The sequence below is a fragment of the Salmo trutta genome, chromosome 22 (assembly GCF_901001165.1).
Source record: "Salmo trutta chromosome 22, fSalTru1.1, whole genome shotgun sequence".
NCBI lineage: Eukaryota > Metazoa > Chordata > Actinopteri > Salmoniformes > Salmonidae > Salmo > Salmo trutta.
Genome location: NC_042978.1, coordinates 43,458,003 through 43,473,399, shown reverse-complemented (window position 1 = coordinate 43,473,399; position 15,397 = coordinate 43,458,003). Strand labels below are relative to the sequence as shown.

The following is a 15,397-nucleotide window of genomic DNA, read 5'->3' as shown; positions in this document are numbered from 1 at the left end:
CTTCTGCTCCGTCTACCCCACCGTTGTTTTTGGGATTAGACCCATTGTCCTGGGTGGTGGTCCGAAGAGAGGATCCGCTTCAAGAAAGTCGTATTCCTGGTCGTAATGTTGGTAAATGGACGATGCTCTTATATCCAATAGTTATTTCTGGCTGTATGTAATAAGACTAAAGATTTCCTGGGGTAACAATGTAAGAAATAATACATGAAAAAACTAAATACTGCATAGTTTCCTAAGAACGCGAAGCGAGGCGGCCATCTCTGTCGGCGCCATTTTCAGAGTTTCAGTTATTGTTCCCAGCACAAGGTGCACCTGTGTAATGATCATGCTGTTTAATCAGCTTCTTGATATGTCACACCTGTCAGGTGGATGGAATGTCTTTTCAAAGGACAAATGCTCACGAACAGGGATCTAAACAAATTTGTTCACAGAATGTGAGAGAAATACGTTTTTTTTGCATATGGAACATTACTATTTCAGTTCATGAAACAAGGGACCAAGATTTTACATGTTGTGTTTATATTTGTGTTCAGTGTATTTGCAATTTCATGTTTTTAAGGAAATACTCTTGGTTTGGACCCGTCTCTCTAAATGTAAAAAAATGTATTGGAGGCTAGCTAGATGCAACCAATCATCATTGTCTTGAGTACCTGTAGCTCACCTTTAGCAGCAGCGCCCAGAGAGAGAGAGGAGAAGCCAGGCCAAACAGCCACAGAGGCTTGTGACTTCATCCTATAAGAGGATTAGAACACCTGATCAGCTAGAGGAGATCACTGTGATCACACGGACCCCCTCATCATAACATAACATTGTGGATTATGTTGTGGAATGTCTGGCATTGTTCTGACTGTGTGTTTCGTCACCATGCTGTGACACACAGGAGGCTGGTGGCACCTTAATTGGGGAGGACAGGCTCGTGTTAATGACTTGAGCGCTATCAGTGGAATGGTATCAAATACATCAAACACATGGTTTCCATGGTTTCCAGGTGTTTGATGTCATTCCATTTGCTCCATTCCGGCCATTATTATGAGCCATCCTCCCCTCAGCAGCCTCCTGTGAGTTACATCAAAAGATCAAGGTCAGGTTGTTGATTGTTGATTTTACATGACAGATTTGCTTCATTCTTAGGATATGTTTTCCTAACACAGTGGGGTCAGACTGAACTAAGGATAGGCCTACATGAATAAGAATAAATGCTACAGTATTGGCTCCTCAACAGAAGAGGGTGCACCATGCAAACCTGTTGAACATCTGGATCCCTGGTTGGAATGTGGAGACTGCTGCCAACATCAAATAATGGGCCAATGAGCTTTTGTCTTCTTTCTTAGTTATGAACTTGCTCTACACTCACAGCACACCATCATCCAGTACCTTCTATCTTCATTATGGTAAACCCCTCTTCTGTTCCCGTAATTCTGGGTTCAGCCACAGTTCAGACCACAGTTCAACCAGAAGCACGCTTCCAGCAGTTCCATGTGCACGCATGTGCTTCTGTCAGTTTCCACTAAATAGGAAGCACCGTAATTGAATTTATGACATATCAAATTGTGGGTAAATAATGAACGTCTGTGCTTGAATAACTTTTATGTTTTACTTTTTTTATATACGTGAACTTTTCAACCTGTGCTGGGGTCACAGCAGAGTCATTTCTATGCTGTGAACTTTTCAACCTGTGCTCGGGTCACAGCAGAGTCATTTCTATGCTGTAGTTATGTATGTGGCAAGGTTGTTCAACGTGTGAGAGCCTGCCACTCAAACTAAACCCAGGAGAGAGACTCAACGAGAGGGAGGAGGCCTCCTCATCTATCTGTCTGTCTGTCTGTCTGTCTGTCTGTCTGTCTGTCTGTCTGTCTGTCTGTCTGTCTGTCTGTCTGTCTGTCTGTCTGTCTGTCTGTCTGTCTGTCTGTCTGTCTGTCTGTCTGTCTGTCTGTCTGTCTGTCTGTCTGTCTGCCTGCCTGCCTGCCTGCCTGCCTGCCTGCCTGCCTGCCTGCCTGCCTGATTCTCTGGGTTCATTATTCTTCTTCCCTGCATTAAGAGCCTGGAGTACTGGAGTTATATCACATTAGTTGTTATGCTGTGATCTGCATGTCTGGCATAGAATCAATTGGACATAAAACTCTCCCAATGGCTTGAACTATTATTTAGTCATTATTGAAGACAAGCCAGCGTTTATGTTCTCTATACCAGCTTATATAGATGCCTTTCAATACACAATTTACATTACAGTTACCCAGTCTTTCTCAATGCAAACAAGTGTCAATATCTAGCACTACGTTGACAGTGGAATCAGCTAAATCCCACAACAACCGCCCAAAAACAGCAATGTTTCCTAGACAACTGAGTGGGATGTTTCCATGATGACTTTATGTCACTTCTTCCAAAGGACACGCAGGAAACAGAATCATGAGGTGATGATTAAATGGTTCATGTAACAGGCCGCTTGTCAATGGCTTTTCCAGATAAGTGTGTGAAACTACTGCACTGGCTATGTAGCATTTTCTAAAATCAGTTGGCAAGTTAGTCTTAGTTGACAGATGGATAATTTTCCAAATGTTCGAACAATATTACAAAATTCATTAATGAGCAATTCAATGACACGTTTGGTTTGTTACGTTTTTTCATGTTTTTCATGTTTTGTTTTATTAAATATTATATAATCTTACAGCGTTTGTAAATACCTAAAATAAATATGTAATTTAACCTTGAAAAAAAGACTAAAGACTTGAAAATATGACATATATATAATATATTAAATATTACCCAGAAACACCATAGGCTGGTGTCCTAGACCCAGAGTAATCCTAATCAGAATCGGCCCAATTTGTGATATCATGTTTTCCCCCTTTCATACATGTAGCCTAATAATAGATCAACTTTGGCTCCCAACAATAAGTTAACTGGAACTGTCCTTTTCTAGTAGGAATGCAAACCCTAATCCACATCAGGTACACAGGCCACCCGTATTCAGGCTGCTGAGGTTTCTTCCCTGGATGAACATTGAAATGAGCCCTTATTTAGGGAATGGACTCCTTCTACAGTACGCTCAGGCTCCTCTAGTGCAGTCAACCCAGTCTGTGTGCGTCTGCTACTCTGTTACACAAAACAAGATTCGATCCATCACAAAACCATATCCTCCTCCACACACTTCCCTCCTTCAACCCCACCAACCCTTCATCACTCCACTCCACCATATACCCCTGTCCTCCATCTCCTCCTCCACACACCTCTCTTCCACAACCCCTTCACTCCACTGCCTCCACATCCACGGCTGCCTCCTCCTCCTCTCCCCCAACGACTAAATCTTTCTCCGGCAGCAGGCCGTAGCCGTTGAGAAAAGCCTCCACGTCGGTGGCGAAGAACTCCTCGTTGAAGTGCTGGTTGGTGGCCAGGAAGTTCCCCAGCAGCTCGCCAGACTTATACACCAGCATGGTGGGCAGGACGTCATCAGTGAAGCGCTCCCCCGCACCAGTCACCCCGGCGTCGATCCTGCAAAACTTAACGCTAGTGTACTCGGTGGCCAGGCAGTCCAGGCAGGAGTTGAGTGCATCGCAACCTTTGATCCCCTCCTTGTAGATGTGCACCACCACCACGGTGAGCCGGTGCTCCTTCTCAATGACCTCCAGAAATGCCTCGCCGCTGTCCAGCTCGTACACGCCCTCGAACTTGGGACCGAAGCTGAGGCGCTCGTGCATCTCCTGCATGCACTGCTTGCGATACTTCTTCATGCACTTCTCGTCATCCTCCTTAATCAGCTCGTACTCCTGTACGCTCATCTGAAACCATGACAACAAACAAAGAATGATTTACAGTTTATTGATCGTCATGGACATTGTTTTGTTTGCTGTGTACAATAGCATTACAAAGACAGTCATGTCTTGTTCTGTTTTTAGCTCAGTGAAGTCAGTTAGTGTACACAGCCCATCTGTCATTAGAGTCACACCTGTTTAGAGTATCTTAGCCATCTGTATAGAGAGACCTAGTCTGGGTGTTCAATTGACCGGTCCAAGATACTGGAAGGGGACACTTAAGTTAACTCATTTAAGGAGTACTTTTGTCAGCATGTGTGGTTCTGTTTGTGCGTTTGGACCATAGAAATATACATTAAACTGTGATGTAACCTAATCTAATCCCACCTTGCGGTTGAGGCCCCCCCTGCCGTCGTCTTTGGGCCTGTGTGGGGAGGACATCTGCCTGAGCAGCTCTCTCTTCTGGGGGGGCAGGGACTCCTGGTCCATGCTCTCAAGCTTAAACCTCCTCCAGTCATTGATCACTCCCTTTGGGCCTGAAAAAAACAGGACAATAGTCATTCATTTGTGGTCATATGGAACTATTGTAAGCCCCGGACTCCTGTCATCCTCAATGGTTTGTAATGTTTGTAGTCCTACTGCCTTGACATGGTGTGCAGAACTGACACAGAATTGCAGAACAGTATTCTTGATGTCATGTGCCATGACTCCACCAAAATAGGGTTTATACATGGCATCAGCCATCTTTGTTTGGGGCTGTGACTCAGATGAACACAGCAGACTGTGTGTGTGTGTGTGATTGACAGATGTACAATGTGCAGTGCTGGATGGGTTGGCCCGCCCTCAGATGGATTATGGCCTAAACTAGATGCTTAAGGCTGTCTTCTAATTGCACCTTGGTTGCGTAGGAGCAGGTAGGAAAGTAGCTTAGAGCGTGTGTCAAAGTGCCAGAACACCACAGAGCTCTGTGTTTCTCTGCAACCTGCTACTAACATTGCTTATCCCTTTCTAGTTTGGGTGGTTGCTCGCCGGCTGTATGCTGTATTTGACCTGACCCCTATTCAAAGGAATAATGCCATATATCCTATCAGGCTCGCTGTGGAAAGGCAGACAGACTGTTGCCGGTGTCTTATATATGTCTGATCTCAGATAGACCTAAATGTTCTAAGGATGAACTGTAACTGTACAAGACACCACCTCCACACTTTAATCACACACTCACACACACACACACATTAGCCTCATCCTCACCTGTGTGGGTGACGTTGGCCTCCTCCTCATCGACGTTTCCAGACATTATGTTTGAGAGTTAGCTGTTGGGAACAGAACACAGGAGGGGAGGGGATGTTTTAAAACTCTCTCAGAACCTAAACCATCGTTTATTGAACAAAAGGAACATTGTGACAATAAAGCTCAAGATCATTCAGGATTATCATATTTTGCAGTTCGGCCATTTGGAGTGGTGTTTAGTGTGCTCGTGACCAAAAGTGACAGCTGAGCTAGTACATGTTGACACCATATAATCCTTTTTGGGACTGAGGGCCATTGGTATCAGACAGAATGACTGCTCTACCTATTTCAATTCTGTGATCCCCAAATAATCTTAGCTCCCAAAACCAAATCTCAGTCTGTCAAGAGAGACTAGTCCACCAATAACATTATGTAATCAAGCGTGTTTGAAAAGGTTCTGGCCCTGTATGCCCATGGAGCTTTCCTTGAAAGGCTAATCAAGTTAATGTGGTTTGAGTGGATTACTCTGGTATCCGATCCCTCTTGTTAGTGGTTGTCACGTGAGGGTTAGATTTTCTCTGGATTGTTAGTCATGGAAAGGAGGAGGGGCTAATGGAAAGGAGGAGGGGCTAATGGAAAAGAGGAAGGGTCTAAGGTGCCATTCCTGGAAAAATACTGGAAAACCAACAGCCACAAGACAGATTTTGAGACTTAAATGTATCCATCTGTGTGCTTTAACGAAATCATCACGTTTTAAATATTGTTTTCTCTTTTGTCTCTCTCTCTCCTATAAACCTCTCTATAGAGATGTTAACCAGGGGAAGGCAGGACACCATATAGTCTAACCTGTGACTGACAGAGTTACACTGACTTTCCAACTGACAGGTCACCCACCCCAGAGTTACACTGACTTTCCAACTGACAGGTCACCCACCCCAGAGTTACACTGACTTTCCAACTGACAGGTCACCCACCCCAGAGTTACACTGCCTTTCCAACTGACAGGTCACCCACCCCAGAGTTACACTGCCTTTCCAACTGACAGGTCACCCACCCCAGAGTTACACTGACTTTCCAACTGACAGATCACCCACCCCAGAGTTACACTGACTTTCCAACTGACAGATCACCCACCCCAGAGTTACACTGACTTTCCAACTGACAGATCACCCACCCCAGAGTTACACTGACTTTCCAACTGACAGGTCACCCACCCCAGAGTTACACTGACTTTCCAACTGACAGGTCACCCACCCCAGAGTTACACTGACTTTCCAACTGACAGATCACCCACCCCAGAGTTACACTGACTTTCCAACTGACAGGTCACCCACCCCAAAGTTACACTGCCTTTCCAACTGACAGGTCACCCACCCCAGAGTTACACTGCCTTTCCAACTGACAGGTCACCCACCCCAGAGTTACACTGACTTTCCAACTGACAGGTCACCCACCCCAGAGTTACACTGCCTTTCCAACTGACAGGTCACCCACCCCAGAGTTACACTGACTTTCCAACTGACAGGTCACCCACCCCAGAGTTACACTGACTTTCCAACTGACAGATCACCCACCCCAGAGTTACACTGCCTTTCCAACTGACAGGTCACCCACCCCAGAGTTACACTGCCTTTCCAACTGACAGATCACCCACCCCAGAGTTACACTGCCTTTCCAACTGACAGGTCACCCACCCCAGAGTTACACTGACTTTCCAACTGACAGGTCACCCACCCCAGAGTTACACTGACTTTCCAACTGACAGGTCACCCACCCCAGAGTTACACTGCCTTTCCAACTGACAGGTCACCCACCCCAGAGTTACACTGCCTTTCCAAAGCATTCCGACACCTTCTTCCCTTGTGTGCGAGGACACTGAGGTAAAGCTTGCGGTTGGGCTTGTACAGTGCTGCTTACACTAAACCAATACGTCAATGGATTAAACTGGCTCCAGTGTTTTGAACTTAGCACACCACACACAACATCCCTCCATTCTGTATCCAACCTCTGACCCGGGTCTGTCCAACAGCCTACCACAAGGACGGATGTCTCCATGGCAACCCCCCAACCCCCAGCTTTAAGGTTGGGTTTGTGATCACAGTGTCCAGGCTATGCAGGTAATAGCCCTGATGCACTCCTCTTTAATGATTCATCTCCCTGATTGGAGTAGTGAAGTCCTTGGACCTTTAGCGAGTCCACAGCCCCATGTAGCATGATGAGCCATTTATAAAGAACATCTGTAAAGAACCAACTGATTGCAGCATTACCGCAGAAATGGAGGAGGCAAGTGGAAAGGGGAGATGGTAAGGAACTTGTCTGTCTGCCCTACATTAAGGACCAACATTCGTTAAAGTAAAATCTGATAAATAAACAAGTATACCAGTTTAAGTTAAGGACCAAAAAGTTGGCAGCTGCACCATACAAGTTGCAAAATATTTGGGAGGAGATTATTGATGTACCGATTCCATGGCACATGGTTTATGAACTGATACATAAAACGACGCCAGATTCAAAACGTAGAGTTTTTCAATATAAATGACTATACAAAATTCTTGCAACCATCCCAGCTCTGCAGATATTGCTGCGAAGAGACAGATCACTTCTTTTGGTAATGCCCATATGTAGCTAGTTTTTGATCACAGGTTCAGGAATGGCTGAAAAGATGCAACATTAACTTGGAGTTAACTCTGCAAATAGCACTGCTGGGGGATTTGATAAGTCATAGTAAATCCATCAATAATATAATTGTACTCTTAGCAAAGGTGTTTATCTTTAATTTAAAATCTGTAGGAACTTTGAAAACAGAAACGTTCAGAACTTTTGTGAAACATCACAGCACATTTAAAACGGGATGTTCTTCAGAGATAGATAAGAGTGGTTGAGTGGAGCTAAAGGCTGGGACTTGACCGTGAAATATATGTAGTATGTATAAGCTGGAAGTGGATGTCACGACTTCTGCCGAAGTCGATGCCCCTCCTTGTTCGGGTGGTGCTCGGCGATCGACGTCACCGGTCTTCTAGCCACCATTGATCAGTTTTTCATTTTCCATTGGTTTTGTCTGGTCTCCTTACACACCTGTTTCTTATCCCAGTAATTACATGTTGTGTATTTAACCCTCTGTTTCCCCTCATATCCTTGTCGGTGATTGTTTGTTATTTTATGTACGTGTTGATTATGTATCGGTGTGAGACAGGTTATTTTTTCCCGGATTATTTAGTACATTGGTTTTGGAGTTTGTTTTCTTTAATAAATTCTCAATTTTGAACCACTTTGGTTTCTCCTGCACCTGACATCCCTGCCACCTACATACACGGATTATGACAGTGGAAGCCTAAGTATTGTTGTCCATTAGTTTACTCCAATAAGGGGAGGGGTGGTAGGGTTAGGGGAAAATAATAAAGAAGGAAAATAAACTCAGCAAAAACAGAAACGTCCTCTCACTGTCAACTGTGTTAATTTTCAGCAAACTTAACATGTGTAAATATTTGTATGAACATAACAAGATTCAACAACTGAGACATAAACTGAACAAGTTCCACAGACATGTGACAAACAGAAATGGAATAATGTGTCCCTGAACAAAGGGGGGTCAAATTCAAATGTAACAGTCAGTATCTGGTGTGGTCACCAGCTGCATTAAGTACTGCAGTGCATCTCCTCCTCATGGACTGCACCAGATTTGCCAGTTCTTGCTGTGAGATGTTATGCCACTCTTCCCCCAAGGCACCTGCAAGTTCCCGGACATTTCTGGGGGGGAATGGCCCTAGCCCTAGACCTCACCCTCCGATCCAACAGGTCCCAGACGTGTTCAGTGGGATTAAGATCCGGGCTCTTCGCTGGCATTGAGATTGCCTGCAATGACAAGCTCAGTCCGATGATGCTGTGACACACCGCCCCAGACCATGACGGAACCTCCACCTCCAAATCGATCCCACTCCAAAGTACAGGCCTCAGTCATTCCTTCGACGCTAAACGCGAAGGAATGAATCCTCCTCCCCCTCCCCCCCCCTCCTCTCTCTCTGCGGATGACTTCGTCAACCATTTTGAAAAGAAGGCTGATGACATCCGATCCTGGTTTGCTAAGCCAAACGACACCGCTGGTCCTGCTCACACTGCCCTACCCTGTGCTTTGACCTCTTTCTCCCCTCTCTCTCCAGATGAAATCTCGCGTCTCGTGACGGCCGGCCGCCCAACAACCTGCCCACTTGACCCTATCCCCTCCTCTCTTCTCCAGACCATTTCCGGAGACCTTCTCCCCTACCTCACCTCGCTCATCAACTCATCCTTGACCGCTGGCTACGTCCCTTCCGTCTTCAAGAGAGCGAGAGTTGCACCCCTTCTGAAAAAACCTACACTCGATCCCTCCGATATCAACAACTACAGACCAGTATCCCTTCTTTCTTTTCTCTCCAAAACTCTTGAACGTGCCGTCCTTGGCCAGCTCTCCTGCTATCTCTCTCAGAATGACCTTCTTGATCCTAATCAGTCAGGTTTCAAGACTGGGCATTCAACTGAGACTGCTCTTCTCTGTGTCACGGAGGCTCTCCGCACTGCTAAAGCTAACTCTCTCTCCTCTGCTCTCATCCTTCTAGACCTATCTGCTGCCTTTGATACCGTGAACCATCAGATCCTCCTCTCCACCCTCTCCGAGCTGGGCATCTCCGGCGCGGCCCACGCTTGGATTGCGTCCTACCTGACAGGTCGCTCCTACCAGGTGGCGTGGCGAGAATCTGTCTCCGCACCACGTGCTCTCACCACTGGTGTCCCCCAGGGCTCTGTTCTAGGCCCTCTCCTATTCTCACTATACACCAAGTCACTTGGCTCGGTCATATCCTCACATGGTCTCTCCTATCATTGCTACGCAGACGACACACAATTAATCTTCTCCTTTCCCCCTTCTGATAACCAGGTGGCGAATCGCATCTCTGCATGTCTGGCAGACATATCAGTGTGGATGACGGCTCACCACCTCAAGCTGAACCTCGGCAAGACGGAGCTGCTCCTCCTCCCAGGGAAGGACTGCCCATTCCATGATCTCGCCATCACGGTTGACAACTCCCTTGTGTCCTCCTTCCAGAGTGCTAAGAACCTTGGCGTGACCCTGGACAACACCCTGTCGTTCTCCACTAACATCAAGGCGGTGACCCGATCCTGTAGGTTCATGCTCTACAACATTCGCAGAGTACGACCCTGCCTCACACAGGAAGCGGCGCAGGTCCTAGTCCAGGCACTTGTCATCTCCCGCCGCAGCCCGTCTGGTGTTCAACCTTCCCAAGTTCTCTCACGTCACCCCGCTCCTCCGCTCTCTCCACTGGCTTCCAGTTGAAGCTCGCATCCGCTACAAGTCCATGGTGCTTGCCTACGGAGCTGTGAGGGGAACGGCACCTCCGTACCTTCAGGCTCTGATCAGGCCCTACACCCAAACAAGGGCACTGCGTTCATCCACCTCTGGCCTGCTCGCCTCCCTACCTCTGAGGAAGCACAGCTCCCGCTCAGCCCAGTCAAAACTGTTCGCTGCTCTGGCACCCCAATGGTGGAACAAGCTCCCTCACGACGCCAGGACAGCGGAGTCAATCACCACCTTCCGGAGACACCTGAAACCCCACCTCTTTAAGGAATACCTGGGATAGGATAAAGTAATCCTTCTACCCCCCCCCCCCCCCGAAAGATTTAGATGCACTATTGTAAAGTGGTTGTTCCACTGGATATCTTAAGGTGAATGCACCAATTTGTAAGTCGCTCTGGATAAGAGCGTCTGCTAAATGACTTAAATGTAAATGAATCCGACCATCACCCCTGGTGAGACAAAACCACGACTCGTCAGTGAAGAGCACTTTTTGCCAGTCCTGTCTGGTCCAGCAACAGTGGGTTTGTGCCCATAGGCGACATTGTTGCCAGTAATGTTTGTTGAGGACCTAGGTCTACAAGCCCTCAGTCCAGCCTCTCAGCCTATTGCAGACAGCCTGAGCACTGATGGAGGGATTGTGCGTTCCTTGTGTAACTCGGGCAGTTGTCGTTGCCATCTTGTACCTGTCCCACAGGTGTGATGTTCAGATGTACCAGTCCTGTGCAGGTGTTGTTACACGTGGTCTGCCACTGCAAGGACAATCAGCTGTCCGTCCTGTCTCAGGCGTATCACTGTACAGACATTGCAATTTATTGCCCTGGCCATATCTGCAGTTCTCATGACTCAGGCAAATTCACATAGTTGAGCAGGTACTGCCTTGTTCAGGGGCAGAACAACAGGTTTTTACCTTGTTAGCTCGGGTATTCGATCTTGAAACCTTTCGGTTACTAGTCCAACACTCTAACCACTACACTACCTGTATGGGAAACAGTGTTTAAACCCTTTGCAATGAAGATCTATGAAGTTATTTGGATTTTTACAAATTATCTTTGAAAGACAGGGTCCTGATAAAGGGACGTTTCTTTTTTTGCTGAGTTTATATAAAACAAATATACTGTATATATCTAAAATTATAGATACGGTATATTTACAGAAGAAATATATGGAGGATTAGAAATGATGCAGACAATTACATAGACTGTGGTTTTTATCAATCTGCTAAAGCTGAAAATAGAACGTCTGTGCGTGTACCAATGCATTTATGGTAGATTGGATAAGAGCGTCTGCCAAATAACAAAAATGTACATGTAATGGTACCTATACCAATAGGCTACTGTACCGCAATAAACAGTTTATTAAACCATAGACGTTCAGCACCACTAACACGCACCATCCTTTATTAAAAACAGAAAAATATCAGATCTGGGCCTGTATTTAAACAGTTGTCTCAGAGGACGAGTGCTGATCTAGGGTCAGATACCCCCCATCCGTGTAATCGTTTCCATTATTATCTAAACGGCAAATCTGACTCTTGGGGGAATTCCGACCCGAGTTAAGTGCATGTAAATGGAACGGAATTATCTTTTGATGCACTTTTCTCTATGTGTATTCTGACCTTGTACTGATATATCATACTATTCACCCGCTATTAATTTGGGTGTGGAGATCAAAGAAAGGAAGGTGTGGCGAGATGTGTCTACAGATATGCTGTATTCTAACCTAATTTGTAAATTACAAGTTGTTTTATTTTTCCTTCATTTAACTAGGCAAGAAAGTTAAGAACAAATTATTATTTACAATGACAGCCTACTGCAGCCAAATCCAGACACCAATTGCACGCCACCCTATGGGACTCCCAATCACAGCTCAATGTGATATAGCCAGGTACTATAGTGACACCTCTTGCACTGAGATGCAGTGCTTTAGACCACTGTGCCACTAGGGAGCCCAAGGTAAATGAGTAATCCATTTGGATAAGGGGATTGTAATATGACAATTGTTTTAGATCTAGTTTACCTTATAATCGCTGGAGACAAATGTGAAACCAGTCATATGGCAAGCAACTGAAGCATATACACATAGCACCTTTTCCACAGTAAGTTTATGAAATGCGGGCCTTGTAACTTGGGATGAAATTTGGAGACCCAAGCTATATGCTTCTGTAAAATGTTTTGATTAAATGCCAAGACTTTTCACTGTATTTTTTACAATTTGTATCTTGTTAAATATTAGCCACTATCAGTAGTCACCGTCATTTATACCCACATACATTTATAACTGTCACTTTAGTGTTAGTTTCCTTACATTTATAACTGTCACTTTAGTGTTAGTTTCCTCACATTTATAACTGTTACTTTAGTGTTAGTTTCCTCACATTTATAACTGTCACTTTAGTGTTGGTTTCCTTACATTTATAACTGTCACTTTAGTGTTAGTTTCCTCACATTTATAACTGTCACTTTAGTGTTGGTTTCCTTACATTTATAACTGTCACTTTAGTGTTAGTTTCCTCACATTTATAACTGTCACTTTAGTGTTAGTTTCCTCACATTTATAACTGTCACTTTAGTGTTAGTTTCCTCACATTTATAACTGTCACTTTAGTGTTAGTTTCCTCACATTTATAACTGTCACTTTAGTGTTTCCTCACATTTATAACTGTCACTTTAGTGTTAGTTTCCTCACATTTATAACTGTCACTTTAGTGTTAGTTTCCTTACATTTATAACTGTCACTTTAGTGTTAGTTTCCTTACATTTATAACTGTCACTTTAGTGTTTCCTCACATTTATAACTGTCACTTTAGTGTTAGTTTCCATACATTTATAACTGTCACTTTGGTGTTAGTTTCCTCACATTTATAACTGTCACTTTAGTGTTTCCTCACATTTATAACTGTTACTTTAGTGTTTCCATACATTTATAACTGTCACTTTAGTGTTAGTTTCCTCACATTTATAACTGTCACTTTAGTGTTTCCTCACATTTCTAACTGTTACTTTAGTGTTAGTTTCCATACATTTATAACTGTCACTTTAGTGTTAGTTTCCTCACATTTATAACTGTTACTTTAGTGTTTCCTCACATTTATAACTGTCACTTTAGTGTTAGTTTCCTTACATTTATAACTGTCACTTTAGTGTTGGTTTCCTTACATTTATAACTGTTACTTTAGTGTTAGTTTCCTTACATTTATAACTGTCTCTTTAGTGTTTCCTCACATTTATAACTGTCACTTTAGTGTTAGTTTCCTTACATTTATAACTGTCTCTTTAGTGTTTCCTCACATTTATAACTGTCACTTTAGTGTTTCCTCACATTTATAACTGTTACTTTAGTGTTAGTTTCCTCACATTTTGCATCATTCCATTCCATCGTTAGCTTACCTTTCTTTCCTCTGTCACGTTCGTGTGGTTGTTCCTGAGGATCACTAGCCATAGTGGATCATATTAGGCTAATGTATTACAAGTAATTTTGAATCATTATGGAAGCAGACCATACTTAGCAGTTTAAACCTGGAGCTTGGTACACGGTTCACAATGACTGGACAGTTGTCATCACACTTCCATGATTAGTGAGGATTATTAGGGTAGATTTATAAGACTACTGTTCAACCACTATTGTACACTTTTCTAAACTTCCAATATTTAATGGATTGAACAATTGAATATGGTAATTTTCAGAATGAATCAAACCACTGTATTTTTGATTCACCAATATATTTGTGCGCAAAGGCTCTCCAAATCAGTTGTTTTATTTATTATTCATAAACACTTTCCTAACCCTAAATAATATACAAGATCAGAGAATTTTTAAATCTACCAATTGGTGCTGAAAAGGAGACGAATATGCATATATTTAGATGGCTTTCTTTCACACTAATATTCTGAATCTGTTCTCTCCATATTTTCTAGTGAGTCTGTCGAGAAAATTCGAATTAAAGGTGCACCAAATTTAAAGGGATGGATTTAAATACACATACTGAAAACCCTATTGAATGAAAACTCCACGAGAAAATCTGTTGGCCAGCAAATGGGAGGATTTCTAGCAGTTAAATGACATGTATTCAGTGTGCAAGGGAACCACACCTGCATAAGGTAAGTTTGAATACCAACTACTGAGAAGTGTGTAGGAAAGGTGTGCGTCTGAATCGGGCCCTTTGTGAATATTGGACACGAAAATATAAATAATTTTCTTAATTATTAAACCATACATGCTGTTCTTTAACTCACCTCATCTCCTGGGTCGAAAACCCCCCAAAATATACAAAATAAAAACAAACTCAAAAAATCCAAGTGCCGTCCAAATAAAAATCATATATAAACACATGAGTTTCCTTCATTTGAGCTCCAACACTGTCTGTCTGTTTTCCTCCACCTCATCTCCTGAGTGAAAAAACTACAAATAATCTAATGACCAACCACGTAAAAATGAGTTCCCTTTATATGGGATCCAACATCCCAAATAATATAGTCTTTTTCTCTGTTTTACTCTTCCAGCTAACTATATGTAACGTCGTGTCCAGCTGGAGCAGCCTGCTACTTTTAATATTTAATAAATTAAATCAATCAATCAATTGATTACTATCTCACCAGGGACTCTTTAACCAGAATATAAATCAATAGAATGAAGTTAGTCCAACATCAACAACATGTTTGTCCATCTATCTATCCAAACCCAGCCGCAGAGTCAAAGACTGGCCCCATAAGTCCCTGGAATCAGGAATTTATCTAGTGCTCTGTCCTTACCTGTGAGCCTACAATAAAGCACTTCCTCTGTTGTCGTCAGCTTCCTTATCACTGGACTGTGGTCAGTCACACAACCGGGATGTCTAATGCTGTGAATAGAGTGGGGTTGGATGCTGGGTGTAAGTGTGTGTGTGTGTGTGTGTGTGTGTGTGTGTGTGTGTGTGTGTGTGTGTGTGTGTGTGTGTGTGTGTGTGTGTGTGTGTGTGTGTGTGTGTGTGTGTGTGTGTGTGTGTGTGTGTGTGTGTGTGTGTGTCAGCCAATCACTAGGCCTGAGGGAGATTTGAGAGAAGGTGATCTGGGCATTACGATGGGACCAAGCAGAA

General features: G+C 43.9%; 1 protein-coding gene across 1 annotated transcript; it reads right to left on the bottom strand.

Annotated features, from left to right (window-relative positions):
- Positions 1–2,636: 2,636 nt before the first annotated feature.
- On the bottom strand, positions 2,637–15,180 carry pdcb (phosducin b). The gene is made up of 4 exons (XM_029708068.1): positions 15,075–15,180; positions 5,001–5,062; positions 4,137–4,285; positions 2,637–3,776 (listed from the first exon to the last, which is right to left on the bottom strand). Exons 2-4 carry the CDS (start codon positions 5,044–5,046, stop codon positions 3,246–3,248), a joined length of 726 nt encoding a protein of 241 aa, XP_029563928.1. The 5' UTR covers positions 5,047–5,062; positions 15,075–15,180; the 3' UTR covers positions 2,637–3,245.
- Between the last annotated feature and the right edge of the window lie 217 nt (positions 15,181–15,397).